The sequence below is a fragment of the Cylas formicarius genome, unplaced genomic scaffold (assembly GCF_029955315.1).
Source record: "Cylas formicarius isolate icCylForm1 unplaced genomic scaffold, icCylForm1.1 PGA_scaffold_7__23_contigs__length_41026272, whole genome shotgun sequence".
Lineage (NCBI taxonomy): Eukaryota > Metazoa > Arthropoda > Insecta > Coleoptera > Brentidae > Cylas > Cylas formicarius.
This window is the reverse complement of record NW_026844352.1, coordinates 32,223,260-32,237,215: the sequence shown is the minus strand read 5'-3', so window position 1 is coordinate 32,237,215 and position 13,956 is coordinate 32,223,260. Positions and strand designations below refer to the sequence as shown.

Genomic DNA, 13,956 nt, shown 5'->3' with positions numbered 1-13,956 from the left:
AAAAGCTTCTTCGAATTTGCTCAATCCTTTACTCCTTTTCAATAAATGTCATGGAATCGGCATTCGTGAAAAATAAATCACAAATCGATCGGATATGTGTAGATCTGTGTGTGTATGTGTGTGTAGGTGAAATCCCGCCCCCGGCATACAATTCGCCGCCAAACCACCGGCCAATTGCGGATCAATTTTTTTCCTGTGCCGGCGAAATATGGCGGTTAACGAATTCTGAACAGCGTGAATGATTTAAAACGCCGACGAAAGCTTGCGAGATTGAAAATTAATAATCATTTTTTTAAAAAAAGCTAATTTAACTTTTTTTAATTGATAGGATATTAATTATCCAATTAAGAAAATAAAGAAAATACCTGAATAACAAAATATTTTTCAAATGCTAAAACTGCAATTGTAAATAAAAATAACACGTTTGTTTATAAATATCGATTGTACTATTGTAAAATTATGTATATAAATAGTTGTTGACATGGTGCAATCCCACAAACATCTTTTCAAACATGATACAAACTTGATGTAAATTATAATTTAATAAATAAATAAATATATTTAAATTAATTATTACGCTCGTAATCTACCACTCAATACAACACACAACTTTGATATTTCTATACTTTCTCCCTAATTGTGTTTACCCGGAATGTTGATCATTATTGATGATATTGATGATCTTATATTTCGCTGTTCAGATTTAATATGTGTATATAAAATATTGTTATTGAAACATATTATTAGTTATGCAAACTTCGTAAGAATAATATTAAAAAAATCTTAAAGACCAACGATAAATTTTGAAAATTGCTATACATTTTGACTTTTTGACAACGCGTTTTCTTATTTTGAAATTTAATTGAATGGTTGAATTGGTTAGTCCTTCCTTACCCAATATTTTTATAAGTTATGATTTGTAAGTATTTTTCGTATATTTGCAAATTTGGGATATGCGTTTTACAGGTGCTAATATTTTAGTGAAATTTTCAAGAGAAACAGAAACAAAATTGTGCCCACGGAAAACTAACCAAATTTCATTTGAAACTCTGACTCACGAACACTTTTTTTTCAAGGTCAAACAGAATATACGTCAATGTTTTATGTGACTCTAGCTTCGCCAAGAACTATTCCACTGTTTTAATTATTTTGAAAAAACAAAGACCGCCGGCTTCAATGGCGAGACCATCCGCCGCAAACAATGGGTCATCAAGACGAACCAATCAACGACGTACGCGCGACGTAGGCGGCAGAGAAAGGATGGAACTGCGTACGTCGACCGAAGTATCGTCGGTACCATATCGGAGGTATTTCTGTCGCTCGATGCGATTGCTGCCACCTATGCAAAACTTATTTTGTTTTTGTTCGCCATTTGTTTATAATAAATAGTGTGTGATTGTTGTTAACTCTTAACAAAAATCCTTTAATTTTAGTTGTTCTTACGGTAAGTACCTTTAATTTTAGTTGTTCTTACGGTAAGTACCGACAGAAGTTTTCAAATCCCTTTGATTACCTCAGGCGGCCGGGTTAAGAAAATTGGTACTAGTTTTTAATGTCTTTGGATCACGATCGGATGTATAAAAGTGAAATTTGTGACGCTGAATAGCGACCTAGAAAACAAAATTCACGAGCAAAATTCAAATTTACTTTACAAACGACAATTAAAAAATGACGTTCCATTGTTATGTTTCATCAGCATAACTTTCAAGTAATTAGCCGAGTAATTTGTTGTTATTTCAATATCATAGACCATAATTTTGCATTGCTGCAAATTTACTCCGTCTTAGCGATATTATGCAAGGGCTCGTTTACAAAACAATAAAAGGATACACATTAGACAACCCTTACCATTATTTTCATTTCTTATTTTTCAGACCACGAGAATGAGGGCCCCAGAGATGAACAACTGCTGCGGGTTCAGCCTCAAACACGGAACCATTATCATCGGCGTGGTCCAGAGCATCTTTGCCTTCATGTGTTTGATTCTAAGTTCCGCCTACGCACACAACTCCCACGAACTGATAGAACTCTCCGATCCATCCATCATCCCTAGAATGGAAGGTAATTTAACCACATATCATTCATAAACACATCTAAGCAATGAATTCAATCAAAACTTGAAGGAAAAGTGAAATTTACTAATCTACGAACACCGTATTATACTTGCAACTAACATGAGATCGGTCGATTGCTCTGGTTGTAAAATGTATTTATTTGTTCCAGTTTTGCGAGTGTTTTTGATAATCGTGGGCGTGGCCAGCGCCTTACAATGTGTGTTCTCCATCTTCTTGATATTCGGAGCTGAGACTGTAAGTATGGCGGCTTCCTCGTTGATGTTGGAGATGAAAAACGCTTTTCCAGAATCGTCCGGTATTGCTCTTGCCCTGGCTGGGTTTAAATCCAGCAACGTTGGCCGTGTACATCGTTGCCACGTTGATCGCCATAGTGCATCATACCGCCGACGACAACACACCATTTGTTGTTGGACACGTCTTGATCAGTACTGTCGTCACGCGTGAGTATTGCACCCAAAAGTGACGTCAAAATTATCAAGCTTTTAACGCTGAAAAAGTTCATATCAAATGTCGAGGTCGGGAGGTTTTGAAAAAAAACGTCGCTTAGAAAAATATTTCATTCCTTTAACTACATTTTCTTTCAGTGGTGGTCATCTACAATATACTGACAGTCTACAGTTTCTACAAGCATCTGCGTAAGCTCAATTTTTAGATGGCTAACCATTATTAAAAATAATTTGCACTAAACCATGCTTCACAAATTCGTATTCATAAAAGGCAAGCATTTGTGCCTTGGTGGCGGATTAGAGTGTAAATAAAATAAGTATTTTATACAGGGTTGTTTTATTTAAAACTGTGATTTAATACAGAATAATTTAATAAAAATGGAAGATATTTCAACAGGCATAAAGGCCAATTGAAAAAACATAAATTCATTCTAAAATCAACAATCTCTTCTTTCAATTATTATTTTTTAAATTTTGTTTTGCTTAATAGTAAATAAAATATACCCCGAAATTTTGACTAATTTATTTAATTTTTTTTTATATTTTCAAAATAAAACTCCCTAGAAAGCTACGACACTATTTCAGGGGTGTAATATAAAAGAGTATAGGAACAAAAATTAAATTGATAAAACTGACTGTTTATTTTTCAAATGAAATCCCCATGCTTATGGATGCTCCAACGCAAATAAAAAATACACGCCTTACAAATAATTTACTTTATTTCGCGTATATACAAAAATGACCTAGAAGATGATTTTTACAATTTTGAAAATATCCTCTCTTCTCTTAATGGATACCCTTGACGAGGTAAGGTTGGGCCACTGGTACTGCGACGGGCCTCGGGACACCGACGGGTACCGGATGAGGTACTGCGACACCAACGGGTCTGTCTACCGGCACACCGTAAGGTTGTGGTACTGGTACTCCATAGGGTCTGTCTACGGGTACGGCGATGTTCCTTTCAACGGTAACTGGTACCGGTCTTGGAACTGGTACGGCGACGGGACGATCAACTGGTACCGGTACGTCGACACCTACTGGTACACCGACGGGTCTATCGATAGGAACGGCATATGGTTGAGCTACCGGAACCCCGAGGTTCCTGGTGATAGTAGTGTGGGTGTGAGCGTGACCTCCGAGATCGATGGCACGTCCGATACCAGCTCCACCTAAACCTGCTCCACCGAGACCCGCTCCACCCAGACCCAAGCCTCCAAGACCGGCTCCACCGAGTCCCAAACCGATTCCGCTTCCCAAAGTTCCCAAACCGATTCCTCCAAGTCCTCCGCCTAATCCCAAGCCGTGGCCGGCGATGCCTAACCCGGTCAAACCGCGCTTGTCGACCTTCTTGTCCTTGGGCTTTTCTTCAGCCTTTTCGGCTGACTTCTCGGCAGCCAAAGCTATGCTTAGGATGAGGCAAAAGCAGAGCTGGAATAATTTGACAATTTCATTATTTCCTTCATTTACAATCGTCTATGTTGTTAGGGCCAATAAGAAAAAAATTCTAAGGAAAAATTAATAAATTAGTTTTGTAAAATAATAACAATTTAGAGTGAAATTTCAAATAAAATGTAGTATAGACTTATTCGAAATATACGTTTTAGAAATTTTATATTTACTTTTTATTATTGTTTCTTTAAAGCATTAATTTGACGAAAGTAATTGATAATTGATAACGTAATTTTTAACTGTCTGCGTGATCATTTGTCCTCAGCACCAAGTCCTTGTGCGCTGTTAATGAAATATGACGATAAAAGCATTCAGGCAACGCTACAATATTTTCCAACTTTTTCAGTCAATCAAATTTTGTGATTTATATACGAAATACTGTCCAAGAAGATTAATTAAATGCCGATTCGTTTCGCAACAGTACATACAGGAAGTGGGTGCACACTGCATTTCTTCCAAGCATTATTGACCTTGCCATTCATCATAGGCGTTAATCGGCAAGGAACGCCGAAGAGATAATTATTAAGAATGGTGGAAAAACGTTAAATGTTAGCAATTTATCGCATAATCTTGCCGGCAATTATCATCTATTTGCAATGCCCTTGATATTGAGTCTAACAACAGGTGCGTTTACTTTCAAAATTTTAAGCTTTTCAAAGTTGAAGTACAATGCTGAGGTCGGAAGAGAAAAAGTTGAAGGCCGAGGTGGCGGATGTGGTGGGATCAAAAGCTCATCGCGTTGATGAGTGAAGCGACACGACCGCATCTTTAGTTTTGATTGTTAGTGAGCGACGATAGTACGTGAAAGTGCGCGAAAAATTGAAAATGTTATAGATATACATTTTCGAGAACACTCACAAACATATGAATTTGTACACATTTTTAATTAGTTTTAGTTTTGGGCTTGGCAGGTAATTTCCATAAAAAGAATTCGTAAGTTTAGCAAATAAGATTAAAGTATGAAAGTTTATCAAAGCCTTATTTTTTACGTCAACAATAAAAAATCTAAATTTCCGCAACATTTTTATCGACTTTTCACAGTCTCGCCTTTTTCATTACGTACCAGAGTTTTCATTTTCGGGTTCTGATTCGATCACTGTCCACACTCGAGGGTGCAACTGTCTCAATGAGTATGGGCTTTGCTAATATAAGGTTTCGAACACCCCCCCACTAGCCGGTTCCACGCAGTTCGCGGTACTATACCTCTCAGGGATACCATGTACCGTACTTTCTCGAATCGCCGGGTTGCGGGTTCCGATTACATGTCTAATAATGATACCATTGACATTTCGACTACCATAAGACCCTGATTATCCCTTTGAGCATAAAACTGCTTCAGCGACAGCACAGAGAGGGTTTATATCAATGAAATATGTAAATATCATTATGCAAATAAAATAAGAAAAAATAAAAAGAAAACAGCTAATTAGATTTTATCATTTGTGTGAAATGATAATGTAATAAATTCTGATTTTGGCATTCATTGCCTACTATTTTAGTTGGCACAAAACTTCAAAAACAAAATTTAAATTTTAATAAAATAATATGTAATTTCAATGGGAACAATACCGTTAAAAAAACAAGAACACCCCATTCTCCCATTTGTTGAAATGGAAAAGCGAAAAACAAGAATTCCTATTGCTAGCCACATTTTCCTATTGCAAAATTACCTCACTTTTCCATAACTCAGGTGCCATTCCGGTTTATATTGAGTTTATAATATACAAATTTCGTGTCGTAAAAACGTTATCAAAAGAATACTTTATAACAAAAACGCTGAGGGTGATTGATCATCGGGGTTTGCCAAAATCTAGTCCTCGCAGAAGACAATGGCGATATAACTTTTGGAATATTACGTTATTGTAATGAGGCTTTCAGGGGGAAACAATAATTACGATGTATATATGAAATATGCGTATATCGCCGGACATATTCATAAATTCATTAAACATTATGCGCCGGAGGAAAAACTCGGGACAGTCACCGGCCGTATCAGTCCGTTCAAAGCAGACAACACCCCTTTTTGCAATGCGGCGTAATATTTTTTTATCTCCGTTGCGGCATTGTTCAGATTCATTAGGAAAACAAAACAACGTTCGTAAGCGGCCAATTAAATCGAACAATTAGCTATAACTAGCTACCGGACGCCAATGCGTTTCCAGGCATTTTTTGTGTACCTACGATGAAGCGACTCGTGTTCTGACATGTGCCACGAACTTCGGACGCCAAATAACTAACAAAAATTAAAATTTAGTTGCTATTTTTTATGTTAGCCGTCCCAAAGCGAAAATCTCAGTTGCGTCACTATCTGGTATTACTACTGTGTTCTACCTCAGCTCCTCTATCCCATTAAGTTATTTTGTTTTTTTTGGCCTTAAAAACAAACTTCAGCTTGGTAAAGCTACATTTTACTCCCTTTGCTGGTGGACATTTGGGTTACCAGTTGTGTTTCATTCCACCTCGCAAAGATATTTTTTTTGGGCGATTGTGTTTTTGTTGGTCCTTGCCATTCCAAGTGTGTTTTCTGTGGTCATCAGTACAAGGTTGATACACGAGCCTTCTTCATGCGTCCTGGAGTTTGCGCAATACCAACTATAGTTGAAGTTATCTTTAAGTTATATTTCGTGGGATTATTATCGTACTTCTCTTAGAATTTTTTTTCCAACCACAAGTTTTGTTTCTGGTAAGTTAGATTTTTTTAATATCTTTAATCTATCATAGTTTTATAACTCCTTTGGTTCTTTCTGGCATTATACTTCCTGTTCATATTTTATTTATTTTTTTATTTTAATTGCATTAATACATCGACCCTAAAAAGATGAAAATTTTGGTTACTTCTGATTTTAGATTTAGAACTGGGAAGAAATTAAGAATATAGTTGAAGCGTTACTTGTTTGAAACCAATCCATTGCAGTATGATTAATCTTTCCATAGATAACCAAGTAGTAATATTCCAATTTTTTAAAAGAAATAAACATTCATTTTTTATTTTGTAGGAATGAAAAATAGACAAATCGAAATTTTTTAAATATTAAATATCTTTTAATTACAACCGTAACAAATTTATAACTATGGGGCGTCAACTATCTTACAGAAAGATTTCGAAAAGCTCGGTACTTGTTGATATTGCAAGGGGAAGATACAATATCATTCTGCAATAAGAAACACAATTTTTCAGGTTAGTTTCGGAACGCATCTTTTAGAAATTGAATGTTTGATACCACCTTAAGTTTTTAAGCGTTTTCCATAATCAAACAAATTTTCAAATGATTTTCCGTATAATGAAAAATTTATCATTATCGTAATACTAATACATAAGTTTTTATGTTTTCGATTGATTTTTTAAAACGCACTGTTCGTCGAAGCAAATCGCGTAGTCGGCAACATTACCGCAACAGCTTTGAAAAGGTCGCTGGAGCAGCTAACGCCCTGTCGAACGAGGCAAAGTGTACCAAGCGGATATCTACAAAAATACCCCCAGCATGTTGCAACGCGAATTGTCTGTACCCTATATCAAATGCGGCGTCAAGGTTCACAGCTGGTCCGAATTACAACTCCAGCCGACCAGAGAAATAGTCGCCTTGCAAAAACCGCCAAAGTCATTCGAATGAGTGATTGACGTGATAAATATACCTTAACTGTTTTTTCCATAAAACCGACAAATTGTGAAAACCATACGCAGACATTATCTTTCTTCAATGACGTCACGAGACAGTAAATAAATATCACCAACTAACCAAAAAACTGCTGCTCAACTAGTACATTAATACATTTAGGAGATCAAGACGTAGGAACAGGATTTAATTTTATATTGAAAATATCTGATAAATAACAACTGAGAAACAAAATTAAAATGCCTGCCTGTTCTAACATCTTACTTATTGGTTATTCAAAATTTTTTGTCACTTCTTTGGTGGTATGCTAATTCTGGAAATTTGTAAGTCTGTAATTTGTTGTACTCCCTCTCTGCAACAGGTGCAAGTAGTTTTGAGGAAAAAGTTGAAGTACGTAATATTTTTGGAAATAAAATAAACTCCTGTTTACGTGAGTAACAATATAAAAGAGTAGCTTTCGCTATCAATATACTTAGCATAAGGTAGGAAATACGTTTCGAAGCGGGTTCCAAATTTAGAATTTTTGTTTGGAAAAAAATCCAAAAATGTTTGTAAAGGACATTAAAATTGTTTTTGTTTCATTTTCTTTCAAATTCTTTCATGTGTGCCCCACGTGCCCCCACAAAAAGGCACTGCATAATAGTATTACTTTTAACCTAGAATGTAGAGTAAGGAACGCTCTTTTAAAGGAGATTGATATCGATAACCCAATCCGGAGCTATGAACATTTATATCTAAATGAAAACATTACCTTCCCCCGCCACTTAATCACAGTTGGCGAAGTAGTATAAAGAAAAAAGTTCTACATTTTCCCAGGATTATGATACCATTATTTCTAGCAACTCTTTCTTAGGCACAATTTTGCAAAAATCCCATTTTATTATTCCCAACAAAAGCCGTCTAACGGCCGTTCTAGGAATTCATGACCTCTTTGCGAATATATTTTTTTATCGCACGTCATGCGACTAATACTTTCAGAAACAGTCGAAAACTTTTCTTAGTGGGACACCAGGTACTACCGGCTTTGTGCTCTGGGCTTTATCATCTCTGTTCTGCAACGTGAGGTAATTTTTGGACAGCGTGTCACAAAAATGGCGAACAGCGGCGGCGCCGACCCGATTTAGCGGGCGTTTCGCAATATCTAGTAACCTAACCTCAACTCGTTGCGGCTCTACCACGATGTCCGTAAAACAATATCCATCGGAATCCGAATAAAAATTGCTCGGAGAACTTTGCGTTCGCGTTCTCAAGGATTTGTATTAAATAGGTAACAGGATATGTAATTACGGATTTTTATACAAAACGTATAAATAATGCGGCACATATCTGGTTCACCTGTAAATAATAACGTTTTTCATTATAACGTACCATTTTGTAACCTACACGGCGTTTTTTTTTTCTCGCCAGTTCGTGTGGCATAATAAATAGTATGGTCGACGGGAATGACTGCTTTGCATTTTTTGCCATTTCATTCTGCTTCGTGGGACGAAGGAGTAAGACTGACCGAACCTCGATACTTTTAACCCACGCGCGTTTGGCGGTATGAAAACCATCCGCTGCTATTACTCACCATACTTTTTAAGTCTAGAGTTACCTTAATAATGTAGCTCTTCGCAAAGCTCACTTACATAATCACTTACTTAAAATCAAAAAAACATTCACGTCACAATCAAGCAGAGCTGGATCTCGTCTTTTATTGGAATTTTGGGATCTCAGTGCTAAACGTTTAATAATAAAATAATAATAGTTGATAGTAAATAGATGATCTAATGTTCATTGCAGTATTTGCAATAGGCATATCTGACACGATTTTTATTATTAAATAAAATTTATATCACAAATATATTTTATTGGGTGATAAAAGTCCCTGCGGCAGCCTCTAAATAACCGTATCTTAAGGAGGCACGTTTATTAACCAAACTATTTTTTAATATAATATTTAACCTGGACATCTGAAGAACCGATTTAATTAATAGCAAATTAGCTACTATATTTAATTGTTTTTTTTTTTCAAAAAGTAGTTGAATTTTTTTTTCACAAAAAAGAACCCTTGAAGCATGCATATCTAAAATAGGACACTAGATCGATCCCGATTTTTGATAAACTGTATTGCAAACTTGCATAATTCCCGTAAATTTTTCAAGGTTGTGGAAAAACATTTTTTTACGGAAATTTTTCAAAATTCAACTTTTCGCCTCAGCGACGAGCACGTAGCCGTAATGGGGTCGAAAAGCTCGAGAACAATGAAAACCTCCGTGAAAGTTCGAATCGCGTTGAAAATTGTCCCAGAGCTCGACGAGTTTAAACTCGCCGGTGGGGAAAGGGGGAGACGACTGCGCCCCGCACTATCCGCTTGATATAAATACCAAAAGCGCAAACCGTACCGCATTCACCCGCAAAAGGCACCACACCGCATCGACAATCATGAGGGCATTCCAAGTGAGTCTATTCTTTCCTCTGTTTGTGTTTTTCTCCAACTAAAGCATATTTATTATCGTAGGCCTGCTTAGTCTTGGCCTTGGCCGGTTTCATTTCCTGCGGAAATGTAGCCAGAAAACAGGACAAGAGAGGTTTGATCGGTCTTGGAGACGCCGGCCTAGGCCTCGGTCACGGAGGCATCATCCTCGGAGACCGTGGAATTGGTGCCATCGGTTTAGGTAGTTTGGGTTCCGGATTGGGTGCCGGCCGTGGATTGGGTCTCGGTGGAGCAGGATTGGGAATCGGCGGAGCAGGTTTGGGTCTCGGTGGTGTGGGATTGGGCGCCGGAATTAGAACTCAATCGGCATCCGTGTCTACCATCGACAGAGCCATCGCCGTAGGTGTCCCAACTCCCGTCGGAGTGGACAGACCCCGTCCCGTACCAGTCCCGGTACCAATCAGACGTCCGGTAGACGTTCCTCGTCCCGTACCAGTCGATGTTCCCCAACCCTACCGCGTTATCGTCGATCGCCCAGTACCAGTTGATGTCCCGCGTCCAGTACCTGTCCCACGTCCCGTCGGAGTACCCGTAGACGTACCTAGACCCGTAGCCGTTCCGGTACCACAACCCGTAGCCGTTGACGTTCCCCAACCGGTACCTGTTGGAGTACCAGTAGCTGTAGGTGCCGTTGGTATCGGTCGTGGAGGTTTAGGATTGGGAGGAGTGGGTGGAGGATTGGGAGGAGGAGTAGGTCTCGCTAGAGGAGGTCTCGGCCTCGGCAGAGGAGGTGTCTTACTCGAAGGAGGATACGGAGACGCCGGTTTGGGTTTGGGAGGAGGCAGGCTCATCGGAGCAGGACACGGTTTGGCTTTGGGTCACTAGACGGTGGCTAGCGAAGTCGCGAATTTTTTTCTTTGTACATACTAAGTCGGAAAATAAATTATTTTTTTAATTAAGGTGTGGTTATTTTTTCTTAGCGGTATAAATCGGAGGTGACGAATGTAAACCGTAGTTTGCATCAGGTAAAGGCTCCGCCCATATATACGTTTCGAGCGAGATTGAAAGAATCGGGACGCTTGTCCTTTATTTTTTTCACGACCGGAGTGTTTCGACATATCCTGTTACTTGTGCGCGATTGCGGGGTATTTCAAGAAAACGGCAAAAAAATACCATTTTCAAGGACCATCTTGGTACATTTGAGGGGTAAACACGTGGACTATTGCTATTCGTTGGCCGCGAAATCTTGTAACATAATTCTTTAGAAATTCCTACAACTTAAAACGTTTTTTTGGCAATTTTTTATGTTGTGACGTGTTGTTGCTATAATTTGTCTATTAAAACCAATTTCAGTTTAATTTATAGCTGCCGGAATTAAATCAAATTTAATAGTCAGCTATATATCTTAAAAGATAAGCTTAAAGATAAGTTTGAAAATTTTGATTTTTTTCGTAAATCGACTTTACGATAATTATCATAATGTGCATAAAACTAAATATATTGTAATACATAATGATAATTTTTTCAAAGGGATTGGGGGATTTTACACTATTAAATATATAAGGTCGTTTAAAAGCAAAAAAGAATAAAGTATATTTGGATGGATAAGGTACCAAAAAAAAATACAATACCAAATTTGTAGAGTTCACTTATTTAGTTTTCATAGTGTTACAATTTTGAACTACTCCTATAGAAGTCAACATTTTTAAGTAGAACACTGTATTTTTTTGCCTAATTCCAAAATTACCTTTCCTATTTCTAAAAATGCACAAAAATACAACCTTTTTTTTGAACCCCGCAACTTTTTTTAAATATTTATTTTCTAACTGAAAATATTACTGGAAGCAATTACTTAAATCAATGAATTTGGTTAACTTAGTCGACTTCTGACAATTCAATTTTGGTAGCTTTAGGGAACCATAAACTTAAAAACACAACTTTAACATATACAATGTTATTGAAAAAATGGCTACCCTGTATCTTTAAGTAGTAGTCGTAAATTAACGCGAACAGCGACCCGTGCTTCCATCTGGTAGACGGATTATGTTACCCGAAAGCGAAAGAAACCGCGCATGCTGGAAAACGTGTTTATAGCGGTACCTGCCAAGAGCGAGTGGTACCCTGCGTAGTTCACTAGTAGGATAAATGCGCTCATGCTCAATAGTGGGACTGCAGGTGTCGCTAGGCGCCTCTTGGTCGGAGACTGAAGATCCTGAAGATAAGATGTAGTATGTTTTTGCTTTTTTTACGCAAACTAGGTGCATCGCACGAAAGTAAGTCGCATGAATAAAATTTTCTCCTAAAATATGGATTTCAAAAATGTTTTTACTTTTTATAATTCGCATGAACGTCACTAGAAAAAAAATACAATTTGCGATAAGAAAATTACGAAGAAAAAATTATTTTTTCCTTCAAACTTCAAAAACCTTCAAAAACCCATAAGTATTTTCACTCAATTACCGATTTCAGTAAGGCATTAGTCAAACTGCTTCACTTCAAAAACTTAAAAAATTTACATTTACTAATAGTGCAGTCATATTCATTAGAAATTACTTGAGTTTCAGGACATTATGTCTGAACTACTGTTGGGGAGTGAATGATTTGTCTAATTCTTACGTTCTATGTTGTATTCGAGGTCTAAGTTCGACCCGTGAGCAAGCATGTCGAATGAAAATCAAACAAATCTTCAAACACTGAAAAACAATCGTCGAAATATACAGTTAACACGATTTAACAATTTTTTTTGAAAGGAGAAAAATCCAAGTACCTACAAATTTAGTTGAATAAGTTCGTTTTAGAGACATCAAGCTGTTCTGAATAATTTTTGTTAAATTTAAACTGAAACTGAAAATTATGAGCATGAAACAGATTTTGATCAGGAAAAAGCAAATGTCGAGGACTCTTATTACAGTATAATTAGTCAGGCTAAGGCATTTTTATAAAAAGCAAGTTAACCATCCAGATATTGAAAATATCTCTGTAGGAGTACCCAGTAAATTCTCAAATCGGCTACTATGCTGCTATAAAACTACCGCCCATACCTGTTCCCTGTTTTAAGGTAGACATTTTTTAGAGACACATCTGCTAAAGGCTTCACTTTTGAGCTCGCTCGAAACATCTTCAGAAAATTACGCAGTAGGGTTAAATTTTTTGTGTGACAGATAGGAAAACAAACAAATCTTAGTCAGAAATCACATTAATTCGATTCTTGAACACGAAACACTAATTAAGGAAAATCATACAAGTTTAGGAACATTACTTGACCGTATGACACGGCATTTACGAGCGTTAGAGGCACTAGGCCAACAAATATTTGGGATGCGTTGATTATACAAATCACGTCCTTAAAACTTGACCCATCAACTCGGCTACAGTGGGAAAATGAATGCATTGGAACAAAAATACAAGGTCCTTGAAAATATAGATTTTGGAAACAATAAACATAAAATTAAATTAAAACTTCAAGAATTAGCAATCTGTAACTTTTGCAGTAAGGATTTTTTAATTAGTTTTTAATCAGCATTCAGCCAGAACTTCAATCTCTTATGAACCTTGTTGCTCAATATAGCGAACAATTCGACCTTTATATCAACACATCCAAGATCAAACTATTGATGTTTTCAAAAATCCAAAAAAACGAAACCCTAAGGCTCTATGGAGAGATCATTGAACAAGTGTCATCTCTAAGATACTTGGATGCGGTCGTCAACCAACAATGCGACCCAAAAATCGAAATCAGATCAAGAATTGAGCAAGCAGCGCGGAAATCACTGAACAACATGAGGACACTTGTGGCAAATCGAAACCTCGGCCTGGAACTCCGAACCAGAATACTTCGCTGCTATATCTTTCCTGTACTTCTATTCGCATGCGATGCAGAAAAGAGAATTAATGTCCAGCAGCAAATGGATAAATATAAAGTAGTAAAGAAGAGAAAGCTGCAGTACCAGGGACCT

General features: G+C 37.2%; 3 protein-coding genes across 5 annotated transcripts; 2 read left to right on the top strand and 1 right to left on the bottom strand.

The window, feature by feature from the left end:
• The first annotated feature begins 1,283 nt into the window (after positions 1–1,283).
• Positions 1,284–2,848, top strand: LOC132704544 (uncharacterized). Of its 3 annotated transcripts, none has more exons than XM_060674593.1 (5): positions 1,284–1,444; positions 1,875–2,061; positions 2,224–2,309; positions 2,362–2,515; positions 2,660–2,848. In XM_060674593.1, the coding sequence occupies exons 2-5, from the start codon at positions 1,884–1,886 to the stop codon at positions 2,725–2,727; spliced, it is 486 nt and encodes a 161-aa protein (XP_060530576.1). In that variant the 5' UTR covers positions 1,284–1,444; positions 1,875–1,883; the 3' UTR covers positions 2,728–2,848. The 3 variants fall into 3 exon arrangements, with proteins under 3 accessions (XP_060530576.1, XP_060530577.1, XP_060530575.1); XM_060674594.1 differs by lacking the exon at positions 1,284–1,444 and adding an exon at positions 1,458–1,475; XM_060674592.1 differs by lacking the exon at positions 1,284–1,444 and adding an exon at positions 1,551–1,708.
• Positions 2,849–3,222: 374 nt separating this feature from the next.
• Positions 3,223–5,184, bottom strand: LOC132704542 (elastin-like). The gene is made up of 2 exons (XM_060674591.1): positions 5,034–5,184; positions 3,223–3,949 (listed from the first exon to the last, which is right to left on the bottom strand). Exons 1-2 carry the CDS (start codon positions 5,043–5,045, stop codon positions 3,308–3,310), a joined length of 654 nt encoding a protein of 217 aa, XP_060530574.1. The 5' UTR covers positions 5,046–5,184; the 3' UTR covers positions 3,223–3,307.
• Positions 5,185–9,855: 4,671 nt separating this feature from the next.
• LOC132704541 (uncharacterized) lies at positions 9,856–10,959 on the top strand. The gene is made up of 2 exons (XM_060674590.1): positions 9,856–10,023; positions 10,085–10,959. Exons 1-2 carry the CDS (start codon positions 10,009–10,011, stop codon positions 10,883–10,885), a joined length of 816 nt encoding a protein of 271 aa, XP_060530573.1. The 5' UTR covers positions 9,856–10,008; the 3' UTR covers positions 10,886–10,959.
• Positions 10,960–13,956: the final 2,997 nt, after the last annotated feature.

Coding starts and splice junctions, on each gene's coding strand:
- LOC132704544 (XM_060674592.1), top strand. CDS start 1,685: ATGTTTCATCAGCATAACTTTCAA. Junction 2,062..2,223: donor CATCATCCCTAGAATGGAAG/GTAATTTAACCA, acceptor TATTTGTTCCAG/TTTTGCGAGTGTTTTTGATA. Junction 2,310..2,361: donor TGATATTCGGAGCTGAGACT/GTAAGTATGGCG, acceptor ACGCTTTTCCAG/AATCGTCCGGTATTGCTCTT.